We start from the raw sequence: 19,490 nt of genomic DNA, 5'->3' as shown, positions 1-19,490 counted from the left end.
CTGCCTTTAACTCAGCAGCCAGACCCCTGCCTCCCACCTTGAACTGTGCTTAACAAGGCATCCCTGAGGAGCCGCTGTGCCCTGCATTACCTGGTAGAGCGGCACAGAGTCTGAAGACTTCAGGAGAAGGTGGGGCTCTATGGGGAGTAAGAGTCCCCAGGCAGAGAAAGAAAGGTGGAGCCTTTTGAGCATAAGCATAAGCAAAGGACACAGGGAAAGGGGTGGGGAACTTCGCTGACCCGAATTTGAGAGGTACCCCTGTGGCCGAGTGAGCTGGAGACATGTTAAAATGGCCTGGTCTGATGGCCGCCTGCCTTTGCAGGCGGTGTGGAGGCCCCCAGAGTGTACAGGGTTTTATTTTATTTTATTTACATATTTACATATTTATTTATTTATTTACATATTTATTTATTTATTTATTTATTTTTGAGACGGAGTCTCGCTTTGTCACCCAGGTTGGAGTGCAGTGGCGCCATCTCGGCTCACTGCAAGCTCCGCCTCCCGAGTTCAGGCCATTCTCCTGCCTCAGCCTCCCGAGTAGCTGGGACTACAGGCGCCCGCCACCACGGCCGGCTAATTTTTTTGTATTTCTAGTAGAGACGGGGTTTCACCGTGTTAGCCAGGATGGTCTCGAACTCCTGACCTCGTGATCCGCCCGCCTCGGCCTTCCAAAGTGCTGGGATTACAGGCATGAGCCACCGTGCCCGGCCAGGGTTTTAAATTTCAATCGCCAATTGTAAAATTGTGAGGCTTGTACCTAAAATATGGATCCTTGGCCACCCTATTTAAAATCCTAACTCCCACCCCACTTTCCTCTGCTCCATCTTCCCCTAGCATTTAATGGCCTTCTAAGTATTTTATGAGTAATTACTTATGCTTAGCGCCATGTGCTTCTAAACATTTAGTGCCTTTTCTAAACTACTTCAAACATGTAGCCCAGGTCTAGCACATAGTGGGTGCTCAGTAAGTATTTAACGAACGACTAGCGGAAGGGATGGCCCCATGGGTGCCACACTAGCTTCTGTTCTGGGGCCTCAGGGCGCCTGCGGGAGGGGCAGCGACCAGGCCTGAATCCCTGGTTCGCCCTCGACTCAGCCCACGCGGGCCTTTCAGGCTTCTGGGACAGATCCTAGGTCCAGCTGCCCACCTGATTTTGTGGCAAAGAAAAAAAAGAAGAAGAAGAAGCGAGAGGCGATGGCGTTTGCTTTGGCCAGATTTAAGGGCAAGCGAGGTTGCGCGCGGCTCCCGCAGGGTCGGATCTCCGAGCTCCAGGGCGCCCCTCCGCCCGGGTGTAGATTTCCCGCGGACCCCTTCGCCCTCCCGGGTTTCATCGGCTGCGCAGGAATGCAGCTGCCAGAGCTCTGGGAGCGGGGAGGGAGGCGCCGCCACCAGAGGGCGCCGGAGCCCCAGCGCTGCGGCCGGTGAGCGGCCAGGCTCCCCGGCCCAGCCCAGCAAAGGCCTGGGGACGCCCGACGGCTGCCTTCTTCACTGGACCTCACTGCCTTCAGTTCTTTAAGAGCAGTGCCAAGTCAGTGGGGTTCCCGGCTCCAAGCCCAGTGCCCAGGGTGGGTGAATGGATGGATGGATGGATGGATGGATGGATGGATGGATGGATGGATGGATGGAGTGCCGGCCCACAGCCATCTAACGGCCAAAGTGGTTTTGGAAAAAAAATGCACAGAAGACACCTACTCCCACCAGCGGAGTTCCGGAGCCCTCGCAGCCTCCTGTTGACCGCTCCCGCCTAATGCAGCCGCTGACCGCTCACTCCCAGACGGCCAGGACTCCCCAGGGACAGGGACGTGTCCCCAGGGCAGGTCCCTGGATGGACGCGGCGACTGACCCCACTCCGCTGGACGCTGTGCTGGGAAGGACACAGAGAGGTGGCTGGGGCAGCCTGCGGTCACAAAGCGAGGCCCAAAGGGGCGCTCTCCTCACCCCCACGCCTCCTGGGTGCCGGCCTGCACCCTCCCTTCGCCACCGGACTGGGGCCATCTGGGATGTCTCGGGGGTATCCGGAGGGCTAAGCACCGCCGAGGGACGGCTCCGTGGGAAGAGTTTTCTGGACCCCGAAGGCAGACGCCAGTAGTATTGTCCTAGGAGTCGGAGGTCGGGGTGGGGGAGTTCTTAGCTCTTTGGGTCGCACGGAGCTTTTCTTGGGTAAGGCAGTAAGTACTTAGGTTTAAAGGACTTACTTACAGCTACCATTTATTGAGTACTGTCTGCTTGTCAGACACGATGCAGAGGATTTCGCGGCGTGGGGCGGGTCTCATTGAATCTCCCGTCCCACTCCGCCTGTGATTAGCTCATTTCACTATTGAGAGGTCGGAAGTACAAAGGCTACATTCGCTTTTACTGAGAGCCGCCGGCGCCTTCTGCTTTGTTTGTACAGGCGAGGAAACTGAGGCTCGGCTGGTGGCGCCGTGGGCTTGGAGTCCGAGCCACGCTGACTGCAAAGACCGGTCTCATTCCCGCAGATCGAGCTCTGCCGGGGCTGCGCCGCAAGCCGGGCAGGTGGCGAGCTTGAGCCCCCACGCACAAAAAGCAGGACCCCCTCGGCTGCCTTGGGCCGCCACCGCCAGCAGGCCCTCCGCGCGGGACTAACTTGTTTGCTTTTCATTGGTTCTCATTCAGTTCCCGCCATCGAAAGGCCCCGTCCCGCAGCTTTCCACGCGCGCCCCACTTTACGCCTAAGGTCCTCAGTCTCTCCAGTGGGGCCCTGTCACAGGGACAATAAGCGGCCCTCCAGCCGGCGTCGCTCAGGCTGCGGACCTCACTGCAGACCCGGCCAGCGGTGCGGGGCCCAGCGGAGCCTGAGAAGGTCAAAGGCCGGAGCGCACTGCGCCTCGGGAGCACAGAGGGAGCGGAGGAGGGGCGAAGGGGATGGGTGGGGGGTGCCGCCGAGGGAGTCGCGCGTCAGAGACCCCGGCCACGGCCAGCACTCGGCTCCGGGCCCGCCCCTCACCGCGCGCCCCGCCCCGCCCCGCCTGGCTCTCCCCTCTAAAGCGCCCGGCGCGCGCCTCCCACCGCCGCACTTTCACTCTCCGTCAGCCGCATTGCCCGCTCGGCGTCCGGCCCCCGACCCGCGCTCGTCCGCCCGCCCGCCCGCCCGCCCGCGCCATGAACGCCAAGGTCGTGGTCGTGCTGGTCCTCGTGCTGACCGCGCTCTGCCTCAGCGACGGTGAGTGCGCTCGGCGGGGAGGCCCTGGCGAGGCTCTGGGCTTCGGCTCCCGCCCGGCGCAGAGCCGCGGCTCCTCTGCCTGCGCCCGCAGTTTGCGCCGCCGGACACAGTGGGGGTGGAGGCAGCTCGCTTGGCTGGGCGCTCTGGTGCGGTGTCGCGTCCAAAGCCCTACTTTTGCGCCGAGGCTTTGTGACCTGCAGAGAGCGACCGCCTGACCTCAAGCTGGCTGCAGAGCGAGGTCAGCCGGGACAACTGGGCAGGAACGCCCCAAGGGAGCGTTCGGGACTGGCGCGGGAAGGCGCGAGGGTGGGGAGCCGCGGACCCTAGACCCCTGCCTGCCCACCCCCCACCCACTGCCTTCCCGCTCCGGGCTCGGTTTCCACAGGCGAATGGGCTCCGAGGTCCTGCTGCGCACAGTGCTGGAGGTCGGGCGGTGCATGGCGAGAGCGCGCTTTGCAAAGTTCGCCTCATGCCGCGACTTGAGGCTGTGAGGTCCGATGCAGCCGCGCAGCCTCCGCTCCCTGCGAAGCCGATCCTCTCCCCACACCCTCGCGGGGCTCTTGGCCAGGCGCGGGCGGGCTGCGCGGCGCAGCTGTCGGGCTCGTGCCACCCGCCAGGCCGCGCTTCTGCACAGCTCCGCGGTCCGCAGCGACGCGGACCTGGGCGCGCGTCCAGCCGCTGCCTCCCAGTCTCTTCTCGGGTTCACCTGAGAGAGGCCCAGGGACCCTCCGAGCCTCACACGCCCCCTCCCCAGCTCCCCAAACACACCTGCAGACAGGCTCTTTTGTCACCAGCCGGCCAAGCGCTTTGCCCCAGAATGAGAGCTGCAGCAAAGTTCAATCTCCAAGGCCCTGGGCCACTGGGAACCGTGGTGTCCCGTTTCACTGGGAGAGGGCTTTTTTCTTTTCTTTCGCTGAAGAGAAACTCGCTGCGCTGTCACAGGACACCGCTGCAAACCAAAATAAACTGTTGCCTCTGAACACACAAAACAAAACCCTGTGGCTCAGGCCGCTGAGCTTCCTTGGCTGTGAAGTTTCCTGCAAAGAGTTGAAGGACACTCTGAGTGCTCTTGCAGCCGCGGGCTGTGCAGGCCCAGCGCGCCTCGAGCCCTTGGCTGAGTTGGTGCAGACGTGGCCCCGGCGTCCTAGCTGGCTTGGACTGTGCGCTGGTGTGAGCAGGACCAGCGCAGCTGAGTCGGGCAGGAGAAGCTGGGCAGCCCGGGGTCGTGGCGGACTGCCTAAGTGTTAAGGACACAGACTGAAGACAATTGGGAATGTTCGTCGTTGATGAAAAGTCCCTGAGGCTGTGTCTGCACACTGACCACCCCCCCCCCCCCAAGTCATGGGGCATGTTTCTAGTTTTTATTGCTGGATATTCTTCTGTTCCTGTAAGGTCTCTGGTTTGGGCAGTTATTGACTGATTGGTGGGATGAGCGCGGAGGTGTCACAGTGCGCCGCTCTGGGAAATGGTGCTGCCCCCTCTCCGGAGGGCTGGAGAGAGGATTGGAATGAGGAACCTCGGTCTTTGAGTTATGGGTGCAACTGACCTGGGGGAAGCACAGAGACGTGGGGTTCATCCCAGACTCCTCCTGGCCTGGGAAGGGTGACATGGCCCTCAGAGTTGCCCCATTGGCAGCCAAGTAACCAGGGCAGGAGCCTGGGCTCCAGGCAGATCTGCTTCTTACACACATCGCCAGAATGTTTTGTTTTGTTTTGTTTTCCCCTCACCTCACAGTGCCTATGTGCCCTCTATCCCCACACTTAGTCCTCAAGCTGCACTACAGAGAGAGCTTGGCCAGGGGTCCTGCCCCTCCCCCGTTGGCTGACTTCCGTCAGGCAGCTGGGCCCCTGGGTTTCCTGGGCTTAAACTCAGGGTGGGCCCCCTTCCCAAGCCTGCTTGGAGGGGCCAGCTGGGCTCCTGTCTCTGCATTAGACTGGAGGGCTTTCTGAAAACTCCTGGAGCCAAGCTCACCCGGTCCCAAATCCGGGGTACCATCAGAGCCAGTCAGGACTCTTGCCGGTACACGGATTTACATCCAGAACGGTTGGGAAAGTTAGTCTTACTGACAAAAAGCTGGAGGAAGGAGCACATGAGGTACACACGAGACCATGTTCTTTTGGTAAGCACACCTGGGGGCTCTGTCACTTTAAAAAGACCTGTTGAAATTCGCTGCTTGACAGGCGGGCCTTAGGTCCTGGGAGTAGAAGCAAGAATTGCTTTTGAAGGAAATGGATAATCCCAGGGGGTGGAGGGGGAGAGGAGAGAGAGCCTGTGTGTTGAGCTCTGAATAGGCTCTGATTTCTGGCCTCATCACCACTGCTTGTTTAGGGGGGCCAGAGGAGCTTCTCTCCTCTGGGCGCTGGAGAGTCACAGCCCCACCCATCCCAGCGGGGGCGGCTGCAGCACTTGCCCTTGGCTGCATATCTTCAAGCTCACTGTTGTCGGGAGGGGGCTTGTGCCTCACTACCGGCCTCCTATTCTCCTGCTCCACCCCCAACCCACCCCCTGCCTCAGCTTGGAAGGGCCCAAAAGAAATCCAGGGAAACCTGGAGGCACAACACTCAGGAGCATTTAGCTCCTCAGTTACCCAGGCTGCAGGCCCCGGCCCTGGGGGTGGCTTTCCCAGGTGATCTGGTTACAGTGCAGTGCTGACTTCCCCTGCAGGGTCCCAGTGCAGCTGCTGGAAGCTGGCCCCAGAGGTGCCTTTCTGGAGTTAGATCAGGTATAACTGTGAAGGCTGCTTTAGGTCTCTCCAGTGCCATGAGTCACCAGCACCCCGATGCTTGGCTTTTTCCTGGTTTTCAGGGAGTTGCATTTGGTCCTGGGGACAAGGAAGTGGGGGGACAAGTGGTCCACTTTTCCTGCAACTTGGTGGCTGAATACACAATGGAATTCCTAGCCCACATCATCCCTCAATTGATTGCAGTCTGTAGAAAAAATAAAATAAAATAAGCCCCTTACTCAAGATTTCCTCCTACTTCCCCAGCATTCTTTCCCAAAGGTGCAGAATTTCAGAACCACAGAGGTCTCTCAGAACTTTGTAAACAGGCAAACTTAAAAAAAAAGAAAAAAGAAAAAAAAATCTCTGGACCAAATACTCTTAGACATACATTTAATCTCTGATGAAAGGATCCACAAGTTCAAATAATTTGGGGTATTAAGTGGGGCTTGGATAAAATCTGCAAGGAAAAAAGAAAAACAAAAAGCACACACAAATCCCAGCCCTCCAGGGCTTGCAATCCTATATTTAAAGGGTGAGCAGTGGGTTCTGCAGGAGCCCCTTGCTAATTTACACTAATGAGTGTCAATTATGGCATTTTGTAAATTGGTGATTTTGCAAAGATCTTAATACAATTCCTGAGGCTACAGCATCCCTGCCTAGGCAATGAAAACCACATTTAACTCCAGCTCCACTAATCTCTAAGCCTTGGGGAAAGTGCTGGGCAGAAGGTGGGTCCTTGGCCTGCTCTCAGGGGACTCACAGGTAGGAAGCCAGCCAGGATTCTTTTGTGCCTTCCAGAGCTTTAGGTGAATGTGAGGAGGGGTCTCTGGGGTGGGGGAGGGCAGCATTCCTGAGTGCTACTGTGCTTCCTGGCTAGAGGCCTGTGCCAGAGGAGAGAGGCCAGGGAGCCTGGAGCCTCTTGTCCCCCTTTCCTTTCCCTGAGTAGGGAGATCTTTCTCAGTTGTCCCTTGAGGAATTTTTTTTACAAAGAGTAACTGGGAATTTCAGTACCTTGGACTGAAACCGTTATCTACTATAATTACTACCTTTATCTTGAGACACTGAGCAGGTGGCTTCTAATTTAATCTCCCCCCTCATCTAGGCTCCGGCTCTCCCCAGGCCTGTTGGGCTCCTTGCCCTGTAGAAGCTGAGCCTGAGCTCAGCCAGAACTCACTGTGTTGCCTGAGGAGATGGCCTTTCCCAACATATACCAGTAACCTGGAACTTACCCCAGTGATGCCGTCTCTTGATCCTTAATCGCTGCACCAACTGCTGCAGCCCAGACACACATTACCAAAATCTGGCAGGGTAGTAAAGTGCCTTGTTGTCCTTACCTCTTCTAGGGAAGCCCGTCAGCCTGAGCTACAGATGCCCATGCCGATTCTTCGAAAGCCATGTTGCCAGAGCCAACGTCAAGCATCTCAAAATTCTCAACACTCCAAACTGTGCCCTTCAGATTGTGTAAGTCTTGAAATTGAACATCATCTAACGAACATAGTTGCATCTAACGAACATAGTAACATCTAACTGGAGTCTTATTAAAGGTGTAGAGGTGACAAGCCAAGTGTCCAACCTTGAACTTGGCATAATTAGTGGCAGCTATTCTTATCATGAGGACCTTTAGTATGCCACCAGGCATTAATTTTAAAAGCCGCTCTTGGCCTGGGCACCCTGCTGTGCTCGTAGTAGTTCTCTCTTCTTTCCAAACCTGTGTTCTTCAGCACAGCACAGCTGGATGCTGGAGAAACTATGGGCTTCACCAAGGTTTTGGCTGAAGCCTAGTAAATTAGCCAGCCCTTAGCTAATAACAGTGATAACTGGCCTGCCAGTTTCGGGGATCTGATGCCCTACATTAACTCACAAGACCCAAATGCAGTTTAAGTCCTCTTTAACCATTGGGTGAAACTTCAACATTTTCAGCTCACTTGCCTGTATTTTCTCAAGTACAACATACGAGGTTTTGGTGTTATTTGGTGTGGATGGCAGCCACTAACATTTGATTTTATTCATTTGGGAAACAAAGAACAAAATCACACATCCACAAGACAGGAAGATCTCAGCTGGGTACAGAAGACCGCAAGAAATGCGGGAAGAAAGCCATGTGCTTGAAAGCCCATAGCTTGGCCCTCTCATGCTCAAGAGGTCCTGTGTCTGAACACGGGGAAGCGAGGGCTCAGGGAGTCTCCTGGAGAGGATTTGATTGCTCAGAAGTTCTAGTGCTAAAAATGGGGTGGGGAGACAGCAGTTGGAACCAAAGCTACAACTTTCCCAAGACTTTTCCACCCAACACCAACTGTTTTTACTTTTGATTTTAGAAAACTGTTTTTAGTTTTGAGTTAACCCTTTACTGCCTTGAATGTGTTTGTTATTTACAGTATGTTTTAGGGCCCTAGAAAATGAATGTTTTTTCAGTACTTTGCCTACAACATGATACTTTATCTCTTGTGAAGAGTATTTTAAAGATGCTCAATTTAGCTAGCTTGGACCTGCTTTACAGCACTGATCATGCTGGTTTACCGGCCTGGAAATGCACCTTGAAGTTGAAGATGCCAAATACAATTCTCAGGTCTGAGCAGACACTAAATTAACAAAGAGCAGGCCCCAGATTTGGACCCCAATGTGGGTTGCTCCGAGCCACACCCATCTCTGCACCCCTCTTCACCTAATGGACAGGCTGCTTGAAGACTCCCTGGGTGCCCCTGAACCACTGTGCTGGGGCTTAGCTGTCCTCAAGACCCTTAAGTACTTGGGCTGCATGAGATTACCTGGCACCAAAGGGCTTTCTGGCAAGAGATCCAGAGAGATGAAATCAGGCCCTCCCCAGGAGTTTGCATGTAGGGAAGCTTTTAAGAGTGTGAACTTTTAAAAAACAAATGAGACCAAGAAACATTCAGTGAACCTGTAAAATCTTTCTAGAAACTATTTTCTGGTAAGCCACCTGCACTGCCCCTCCCCTCCCTGGCTGGTCACCCTCCCGGTCAGACCGCGGTGACTTCTGGCAGGCCTCCTTCCTCCAGGCTTCCTCATGCCCATCCTTAAGTCGGCCCTATATCTATCAAGATGACCCATCCAAATAAACCTCTGCTCTGTTGCTCTCCATTCTCCCCTCCCCAGGTGCCTAGAGCATCCTGTCCTCCCCTTCCTCAGTGTCCTCTGTGTGCTTTGATGACCCCCCTGGCGTATTTGCTCCTGATTTTCCCTTCCCGTTTATTTACTCTCCAAGCTCCTACTTATCCTTCAAAGGCAGCTCAAATGCTCCCTTACATGAATTCCCCTGCACTGCCCCGGAAAGACTTCTGTTCACATTTCCATGTCTCTGCAATGGAACTTCCTGCACTGCCAGCGCTGAGCTTTCCCCAGCACACCGCGAGCACCTCTGGAGCCTGAGCGTACCAAGTGGAGCACGAGGTGCCAGCGAGGGCCCTAGATGGGTGTTGGGGGAGCGGATGCACACGTTGCAGCCGCGCCTTCCTCCTGTGCAGCCGCACACTGTTGCCATTCTGTTTTCACAGAGCCCGGCTGAAGAACAACAACAGACAAGTGTGCATTGACCCGAAGCTAAAGTGGATTCAGGAGTACCTGGAGAAAGCTTTAAACAAGTAAGCACAACAGCCAAAAAGGACTTTCCGCTAGACCCACTCGAGGAAAACTAAAACCTTGTGAGAGATGAAAAGGCAAAGACGTGGGGGAGGGGGCCTTAACCATGAGGACCAGGTGTGTGTGTGGGGTGGGCACATTGATCTGGGATCGGGCCTGAGGTTTGCCAGCATTTAGACCCTGCATTTATAGCATACGGTATGATATTGCAGCTTATATTCATCCATGCCCTGTACCCGTGCACGTTGGAACTTTTATTACTGGGGTTTTTCTAAGAAAGAAATTGTATTATCAACAGCATTTTCAAGCAGTTAGTTCCTTCATGATCATCACAATCATCATCATTCTCATTCTCATTTTTTAAATCAACGAGTACTTCGAGATCTGAATTTGGCTTGTTTGGAGCATCTCCTCTGCTCCCCTGGGGAGTCTGGGCACAGTCAGGTGGTGGCTTAACAGGGAGCTGGAAAAAGTGTCCTTTCTTCAGACACTGAGGCTCCCACAGCAGCGCCCCTCCCAAGAGGAAGGCCTCTGTGGCACTCAGATACCGACCGGGGCTGGGCGCCGCCACTGCCTTCACCTCCTCTTTCAACCTCAGTGATTGGCTCTGTGGGCTCCATGTAGAAGCCACTATTACTGGGACTGTGCTCAGAGACCCCTCTCCCAGCTATTCCTACTCTCTCCCCGACTCCGAGAGCATGCTTAATCTTGCTTCTGCTTCTCATTTCTGTAGCCTGATCAGCGCCGCACCAGCCGGGAAGAGGGTGATCGCTGGGGCTCGTGCCCTGCATCCCTCTCCTCCCAGGGCCTGCCCCACAGCTCGGGCCCTCTGTGAGATCCGTCTTTGGCCTCCTCCAGAATGGAGCTGGCCCTCTCCTGGGGATGTGTAATGGTCCCCCTGCTTACCCGCAAAAGACAAGTCTTTACAGAATCAAATGCAATTTTAAATCTGAGAGCTCGCTTTGAGTGATTGGGTTTTGTGATTGCCTCTGAAGCCTATGTATGCCATGGAGGCACTAACAAACTCTGAGGTTTCCGAAATCAGAAGGGAAAAAATCAATGAATAAACCATCATCTTGCCACTACCCCCTCCTGAAGCCACAGCAGGGTTTCAGGTTCCAATCAGAACTGTTGGCAAGATGACATTTCCATGCATAAATGCGATCCACAGATGGTCCTGGTGGTATTTGTAACTTTTTGCAAGGCATTTTTTATATATATTTTTGTGCACATTTTTTTTTATGTTTCTTTAGAAAACAAATGTATTTCAAAATATATTTATAGTCGAACAATTCATATATTTGAAGTGGAGCCATATGAATGTCAGTAGTTTATACTTCTCTATTATCTCAAACTACTGGCAATTTGTAAAGAAATATATATGATATATAAATGTGATTGCAGCTTTTCAATGTTAGCCACAGTGTATTTTTTCACTTGTACTAATATTGTATCAAATGTGACATTATATGCACTAGCAATAAAATGCTAATTGTTTCATGGTATAAACCTCCTACTGTATGTGGGAATTTATTTACCTGAAATAAAATTCATTAGTTGTTAGTCATGGAGCTCATAGACGTTTCTGGTTTATGTAGTTAAGCCTGCCTGCAGTCAGGTGTCTGAGACCCCTTCTCACAGCCCATGTGTGACAGTGTATGGGCTTTTCTCACGAGCAGATTAGATCTGCAGCTCAAGTTTTTGGATCTTTTTTTTTTTTTTTTAAACCCGATTGAAATAGCAGTGCTGGTTTTCTGAAGAATAATATTTGACTCACTAATTCGTCTTCCCTCCCTCCTCCTCCTTGGTTCTCCTAACATCCCCATGTAATCCCCAGAGACTCAACCCTAGTAATATCAACCTTTTACATTTTCCCATGTAAAAATCCCATGACTCCAGGCCATGGTTAATATGAAGCTTTCACAGGGACAGGTGGCCTCACCCCATAAATCATTAAATACCATTCAGCTTGAATCATTTTAATGTGACAGTCACGAGCCAGTTGCTCTAATAAAATTCTGCTAACCAGCTCTCTCCTTTGCTCTCCAGAACAATCACATTCATTCCCAGGAGTGTTCACAGGCGTCTAGAAAGGGGAAGGTGGGACCACTGCCTTTTTTCTCCTCTTCTGAATGGCAGTCTGAACCTGGGGCCTGCAGCCTCCAAAACGTTATTCAATTTGAAATGCAGACATTTCTTAGAGAAAGCTAAGAGTTCAGCCCTGCATTGAGAAGAAGAAAAAGTCCCATGAGAGCAGGGCAGGGTGGGGTGACAAGGACCACGATGGCCAGCCTGGCCCTGGGTGTACCCTGAGATGTGGATTCCTTGTCCCCAGTGGGAATCAGGTTCAGGTTGGCAGATTGGCAGTCGCTGTAACCCATTCACAAAGGTGTTCTAGGAGCCCACTGAACATTTGTTTGAATGGAAGGAAATGTCCAATTTATTTTAATGAATTACTGATAAACAGTGCTTTGACCAGGGGCCTCCAGGCCTGAGACTGAAGGCACAGTTTAACCAGTACACGGGCCAGTGTTAAATCTTATGCAGACTGAGACGAACTTTTGTTTATTTCCACATTATTAATGGTTCTACTAATTTTATCTAAGGGGGCGCAGAGAAGAAAAAGTGGGGAAAAAAGAAAAGATAGGAAAAAAGAAGCGACAGAAGAAGAGAAAGGCTGCCCAGAAAAGGAAAAACTAGTTATCTGCCACCTCGAGATGGACCACAGTTCACTTGCTCTCGGCGCTTTGTAAATTTGCTCGATCCTCCTCCAGGACAGACCCCCATGCAGACTGGGCAGGGGCTCAGACTTCCGTAGGGGAGCAGTGCTTTGCTGCCCTGCCAGCCACACCGGCTTCTGTATTTATGTGCTTTTTAAGGCCCTTATTGGTCTGCTAAGTTATGAAGAAAGTAGTTGTGCAGAGACTGGGGCGGGGGTCTGTGACGCGGAGCCTGTGTGCTCAGGACTCTGTCCAGAATAGCCTGGGAGCTCCAGGAATGCCCAGGTTGCTGAGCCCCCCAGCCCACCCTCCACTTCCTCTCTTAGAAGTCCTGCGCTCAATGGGGAGCTCACCAGCTCCACACACTTGCAGTCTGCATTCCTGTGGAGACCAGGCTGTGGCCACCTGGCCAGTGTGCAGGGCAACCTGCTAGCCCAGCAGAGGTGGCCTTGCCAGGAAGGGGGTGTGCCACCCCTCTGTGGCCCTCAGGAAAGGTGAAAACTGACTGACCCTTAGGAATGGGCCCTGGCTTTTTCCAAATACCCATTGCCTTTCCCTCCAGCACTCTGCCACCTGTGAAGGGGCTTCTTCAGCCCCTCCTTCCTGGGTTGTGGGAGTGGCTTTATCCCTAAGCCCGGGTGGGTTTCTGCAAACTGTGTGGGGTGAGCCAGAGGGAATGCTGCATTCTCAGAGAGCAGATGTGGAAACACTTCTCAGGGAGCTCCTCTTTGAGCAATTCTCTTTAGAGTCTTTAAATGGGTCCCCCACGTGGAGGACAGATGTGCTATGGAACTTTGCAAGGGTCCTGAATCCCTGGGGATCCCAGCCTGTCCCCTCCCGCTTCCTGTGTGATGGCGTGTGCTCCAGCTGCAGGGCACAGCTGCCTCTGTCCTCATTCATGGGAAATACCTTATCTGCCTAAAGCAAATACCACTTAAGCTCTAGAACTTTCCTGCACCCTCCTTCCCTGCCCATGTAGATGTATGTGTGAGATTTTTTGGCAAGTTTCTCTAATCTGGACCGGGAGGATGGAAGAGCAAGGACCCCATTTCAGTAGTGCTCGGAAAAAGGATGCGTTGAATTTCTCAGCCCTTCTCCACCTCACATAAACACCCGCCCACCCTGCACCCGGATCCTGGGTCATAATTTTAATAAATGCAGAAAGAGGAAGTGGTTGGAGGATGGAGCACATGGAATTCAGGAGAAAACCCACAAAGACCCCTGCATGTCAGACACACCCTGTCCCGGAGCATGGTGTCCCCTTGAGCTTTAATGAGCTCCCTGTGATCACAGCCATGCCTTCTCCTCCTTGGGGAGGTGTCCTAGGATGCTTCAGCCAAAGACCTTTGTTTCCCGCTGCTATCTCTTTTACCTGGACAACTCTCCTGGCCCACGTTCCTCTTGCCAGCACTGGGGGTCACAGGCCTGAGCCCTGGGTACAGGGGTGCCCTAGTCTTCTGCCCTCCCCACCTCTTAAGGCACAGAGCTGTTGGGTGGGCTGCCTGGGGCTGCCATCCTTCCCGTGGAAGCCAGTAGCCACTCTAGTCCATGGGACTCTTGACAAAAGTGCCCCGAGAGGGCAAACCTGTGCCCCCATACTCGCCTGCATTCTTCGGACTCCACATGCAGCAGGGCTCTGTGCCTGGGGAGGGGTGGCCAGTCTGTCCTGGTCAGTATGAAAAGCTGTTGGCCCCCTAGGGACAGAGGGCCCAGCTAAGGCTGCCTGAGGATACAAACTGCTTGCTATCCCACTCCTGGGGAGCAGGGTCTGCAGGGACTGAGAGTGAGTCCCACCTTGAGAACGCATGCAAGGTCCGTCCTGTCTTGATGTCTTGATGTGACTGTACATGCCCTGGGGGCTCACTGTGGTTTACAAGTGGCTTGTGAAGCTCCTGGGAGCAGGTGGTACACCCAGTGCTGAAGACAGGGTCGCCGTGGAAGAGCGAAGAGCCTGACCGGGATTCCTGGTGGGTTGAAACTAGGAAGTGCTCATACCAGTCAGAGCCAAATGAAGGGTGCGCTATGGTCACTGCTCTGTCCAGCATGCGTTCCTCCTGGGAGGTCCTGGCCACCTGTGCACCCACCCCTGTGCCACCTCCAGCAGTCCCACCTGGGGCCACTTGCGGTGGCATGGCCCCTGGCTGAGAGGCCCCGAGGGCGAAGGGTTACTGGAAGCCACGAAAGTGCCTCTTGGGACAGCCGAGGCCAGGATGCAGGGCAGCAGCATCCTGAGCCTCAGCCCCACGCCGGTGCCGGGTAAGCAGTGTGCCCTGTCCCCGTCGTATGACCACTCTGATGGGCCTCTCTGTGCCTTCGTGCATCTGCCACGCCCAGTGCTTGCCACGTGTCTGTCCTCTGCTTTCTGCCATCCATGGGTCCCTCCGCTTCAGCCTGGCTGCGTCTTGCACTCCCCTCCCGTCTGTTGTCGCAGGGCCTCTGAAGGGAGATGCATGGCCAAGGTGGCAACTTGGAAGTAGGGATTGGCCCCAGGGCCTCCGCGCAGGCCGCTGTCCTGCTGGAGCTGGCTGGGTGTGGGGGGAACCTGCCTTAATGGTGTTTCCCTCTGTTCTTGTCAACAGGAGGTTCAAGATGTGAGAGGGTCAGACGCCTGAGGAACCCTTACAATAGGAGCCCAGCTCTGAAACCAGTGTTAGGGAAGGGCCTGCCACAGCCTCCCCTGCCAGGGCAGGGCCCCAGGCATTGCCAAGGGCTTTGTTTTGCACACTTTGCCATATTTTCACCATTTGATTATGTAGCAAAATACATGACATTTATTTTTCATTTAGTTTGATTATTCAGTGTCACTGGCGACACATAGCAGCTTAGACTAAGGCCATTATTGTACTTGCCTTATTAGAGTGTCTTTCCACGGAGCCACTCCTCTGACTCAGGGCTCCTGGGTTTTGTATTCTCTGAGCTGTGCAGGTGGGGAGACTGGGCTGAGGGAGCCTGGCCCCATGGTCAGCCCTAGGGTGGAGAGCCACCAAGAGGGACGCCTGGGGGTGCCAGGACCAGTCAACCTGGGCAAAGCCTAGTGAAGGCTTCTCTCTGTGGGATGGGATGGTGGAGGGCCACATGGGAGGCTCACCCCCTTCTCCATCCACGTGGGAGCCGGGTCTGCCTCTTCTGGGAGGGCAGCAGGGCTACCCTGAGCTGAGGCAGCAGTGTGAGGCCAGGGCAGAGTGAGACCCAGCCCTCATCCCGAGCACCTCCACATCCTCCACGTTCTGCTCATCATTCTCTGTCTCATCCATCATCATGTGTGTCCACGACTGTCTCCATGGCCCCGCAAAAGGACTCTCAGGACCAAAGCTTTCATGTAAACTGTGCACCAAGCAGGAAATGAAAATGTCTTGTGTTACCTGAAAACACTGTGCACATCTGTGTCTTGTTTGGAATATTGTCCATTGTCCAATCCTATGTTTTTGTTCAAAGCCAGCGTCCTCCTCTGTGACCAATGTCTTGATGCATGCACTGTTCCCCCTATGCAGCCGCTGAGCGAGGAGATGCCCCTTGGGCCCTTTGAGTGCAGTCCTGATCAGAGCCGTGGTCCTTTGGGGTGAACTACCTTGGTTCCCCCACTGATCACAAAAACATGGTGGGTCCATGGGCAGAGCCCAACGGAATTCGGTGTGCACCAGGGTTGACCCCAGAGGATTGCTGCCCCATCAGTGCTCCCTCACATGTCAGTACCTTCAAACTAGGGCCAAGCCCAGCACTGCTTGAGGAAAACAAGCATTCACAACTTGTTTTTGGTTTTTAAAACCCAGCCCACAAAATAACCAATCCTGGGCATGAAGATTCTTTCCCAATTCACATCTAACCTCATCTTCTTCACCATTTGGCAATGCCATAATCTCCTGCCTTCCTCCTGGGCCCTCTCTGCTCTGCGTGTCACCTGTGCTTCGGGCCCTTCCCACAGGACATTTCTCTAAGAGAACAATGTGCTACATGAAGAGTAAGTCAACCTGCCTGACATTTGGAGTGTTCCCCTTCCACTGAGGGCAGTCGATAGAGCTGTATTAAGCCACTTAAAATGTTCACTTTTGACAAAGGCAAGTACTTGCGGGTTTTTGTTTTGTTTTTCATTCAGTCTTACGAATACTTTTCCCCTTTGATTAAAGACTCCAGTTAAAAAAAATTTTTATGAAGAAAGTGGAAAACAAGGAAGTCAAAGCAAGGAAACTATGTAACATGTAGGAAGTAGGAAGTAAATTATAGTGACGTAATCTTGAATTGTAACTGTTTTTGAATTTAATAATCTGTAGGGTAATTAGTAACATGTGTTAAGTATTTTCATAAGTATTTCAAATTGGAGCTTCATGGCAGAAGGCAAACCCATCAGCAAAAATTGTCCCTTAAACAAAAATTAAAATCCTCAATCCAGCGATGTTATATTGAAAAAATAGAGCCTGAGGGATCTTTACTAGTTATAAAGATACAGAACTCTTTCAAAACCTTTTGAAATTAACCTCTCACTATACCAGTATAATTGAGTTTTCAGTGGGGCAGTCATTATCCAGGTAATCCAAGATATTTTAAAATCTGTCACCTAGAACTTGGATGTACCTGCCCCCAATCCATGAACCAAGACCATTGAATTCTTGGTTGAGGAAACAAACATGACCCTAAATCTTGACTACAGTCAGGAAAGGAATCATTTCTATTTCTCCTCCATGGGAGAAAATAGATAAGAGTAGAAACTGCAGGGAAAAATATTTGCATAACAATTCCTCTACTAACAATCAGCTCCTTCCTGGAGACTGCCCAGCTAAAGCAATATGCATTTAAATACAGTCTTCCATTTGCAAGGGAAAAGTCTCTTGTAATCTGAATCTCTTTTTGCTTTCAAACTGCTAGTCAAGTGCGTCCGCGAGCTGTTTACTAGGGATCCCTCATCTGTCCCTCCGGGACCTGGTGCTGCCTCTACCTGACACTCCCTTGGGCTCCCTGTAACCTCTGTATCAGGACCCAGAGGAAGGGGCCAGAGGCTCGTTGACTGGCTGTGTGTTGGGATTGAGTCTGTGCCACGTGTTTGTGCTGTGGTGTGTCCCCCTCTGTCCAGGCACTGAGATACCAGCGAGGAGGCTCCAGAGGGCACTCTGCTTGTTATTAGAGATTACCTCCTGAGAAAAAAGGTTCCGCTTGGAGCAGAGGGGCTGAATAGCAGAAGGTTGCACCTCCCCCAACCTTAGATGTTCTAAGTCTTTCCATTGGATCTCATTGGACCCTTCCATGGTGTGATCGTCTGACTGGTGTTATCACCGTGGGCTCCCTGACTGGGAGTTGATCGCCTTTCCCAGGTGCTACACCCTTTTCCAGCTGGAAGAGAATTTGAGTGCTCTGATCCCTCTACAGAGCTTCCCTGACCCATTCTGAAGGAGCCCCATTCCTGGGAAATATTCCCTAGAAACTTCCAAATCCCCTAAGCAGACCACTGATAAAACCATGTAGAAAATTTGTTATTTTGCAACCTCGCTGGACTCTCAGTCTCTGAGCAGTGAAGGATTCAGTGTTAAATGTGATGAATACTGTATTTTGTATTGTTTCAATTGCATCTCCCAGATAATGTGAAAATGGTCCAGGAGAAGGCCAATTCCTATACGCAGCATGCTTTAAAAAATAAATAAGAAACAACTCTTTGAGAAACAACAATTTCTACTTTGAAGTCATACCAATGAAAAAATGTATATGCACTTATAATTTTCCTAATAAAGTTCTGTACTCAAATGTAGCCACCAACAGTTTGAAATTAGTGTTACTACTTGGAATTTTCTGGACGTGCTTTTTTTCCCCTCAAACCCAAAACTGAGGGTTGTGTAATCCTGGCTACAGTGGTTCATGGAAAACAGGGCATTGTAATCATGCTAATCACAGCTGAGAATTCTGGAGGCATACTTGCCTCTTCTGGACAGCTGATCCTTAGCAGGGAAAGGTGCTCCCTTTTCTCTGAGTGTCTTTGATTTTGCTAGAATTGCTTCTGAAAGGCCAGCCTGTCCTCCACTCCACAAGGGATGGTTTTGTGCAAGGGTCTCAGGTATTTCTTGACAGCTGTGAGGAGGGAAGCTTCCACTCTGCCCTTCTCAGTCCTGGGAGAATGCAACAGAGGTCTGGCCCTGATGGTAATTGCTCAGGACCAGCACTCTGTGTGTTTCCTGCACTGCACAGAGACCTTGCTGGAAGCCAGACACGATTCTCTCACCTAGCAATGGCTAGCCAGCACTGTCCTGGACATGGGGCATAAGAGATGAGCCCAGCAGACAGGTTCTGGTCCTCACAGAGGTCAGCCCTTAACACTCTATAGCACATTCTCTGTCATCCACAGTCAACTTTGTTAGAAAGGATAGTCAGCACAAAAGTTCCGAATGTCTGAGTCAGATTGTCCGGTCCTCCAAGCCCTCTTCCCCATTGGTCCAGATGTGATCACATCATCCCATGCCAAATCTTCCCATGACTTAATGGGATGGCCGTCATGTGGGTGCTAAGTTGCAGATGGACTGGGGAAGGAAGAAGGGTTAGAGCAGGCCGGGAAGGGCAGCGTGGTGTCAGGGGACCTGTGCAGGTGTGAAGATCAGTAGACTGGGGCTTGCGTCCCATTCACTGTCTGCTCCCTCTGTGATTTGAGATGCATCCCTTGATCTCTCTGAGTTCCAGTCTCCCAGCTGCAACACTGAAGCTTATTACTGCCAACGGTCAAGAGGATTAGACTGGGAGAGTGTGTGGAAGAAGCTAGCTTTTGAGGGACAGGACAAAGCCCACCCCTCCACCCTGAAAGTTCCCCATTTTGCTCCCTCTCTCCACCTCCTGTTTCCTGAGGTCCACAGAGCTAGAATAAGACCCACATCTGCCTCTGCTGAGCCCCTTAACAAAGCTCAGAGACCAAGGGAGCAGGAAGTGACCTGGAAGCTGAGCCTGCCCCTCAGCTAAAGGATGGGGAGAAGTCACTGGGTCACATCCCCTGTATCTCCGGCACACCACACTGCTATCCTAGCACTGGGAATCGACAATGGGCCAACCCTTCAAAATGACCTGGCATCAGAAAGAAAGCCTGAGCCCTGGCATGCTTGCATTCTCCCCTCATTTACTTGGCCAACAACAGCTGTGATGCCTCTCCTGCACTGCAGGAGTGTGGGGAGCAAGACACACTCGCTCTAATTCCATGAAGCCTGCAGTCTGGCGGCTGCCGTGTGAGAAGTGGGTATTTTCATAGATTGTGGTGCATTCAGGCATCAGGGAAGCGTAAAACAGAAAAGACCCCTAACTTAGGCAT

The 19,490-nt window shown here is 52.5% G+C and overlaps 1 protein-coding gene across 4 annotated transcripts; it reads left to right on the top strand.

Moving 5' to 3' along the window:
- The first annotated feature begins 1,548 nt into the window (after nucleotides 1-1,548).
- On the top strand, nucleotides 1,549-17,954 carry CXCL12 (C-X-C motif chemokine ligand 12). Of its 4 annotated transcripts, none has more exons than XM_003816744.5 (4): nucleotides 1,549-3,181; nucleotides 7,247-7,364; nucleotides 9,416-9,502; nucleotides 14,800-17,954. In XM_003816744.5, the coding sequence occupies exons 1-4, from the start codon at nucleotides 2,884-2,886 to the stop codon at nucleotides 14,813-14,815; spliced, it is 519 nt and encodes a 172-aa protein (XP_003816792.2). In that variant the 5' UTR covers nucleotides 1,549-2,883; the 3' UTR covers nucleotides 14,816-17,954. The 4 variants fall into 4 exon arrangements, with proteins under 4 accessions (XP_003816792.2, XP_034786278.1, XP_003816794.3 ...); XM_003816746.5 differs by having other exon boundaries at nucleotides 2,968-3,181; nucleotides 12,107-17,954; XM_003816745.5 differs by lacking the exon at nucleotides 14,800-17,954 and adding an exon at nucleotides 10,234-10,406 and having other exon boundaries at nucleotides 2,985-3,181.
- The last annotated feature ends 1,536 nt before the right edge of the window (nucleotides 17,955-19,490 follow it).

Source organism: Pan paniscus, chromosome 8, assembly GCF_029289425.2.
Source record: "Pan paniscus chromosome 8, NHGRI_mPanPan1-v2.0_pri, whole genome shotgun sequence".
In the NCBI taxonomy this organism is placed as follows: Eukaryota; Metazoa; Chordata; class Mammalia; order Primates; family Hominidae; genus Pan; species Pan paniscus.
This window is presented reverse-complemented; position numbering and strand designations above follow the sequence as displayed.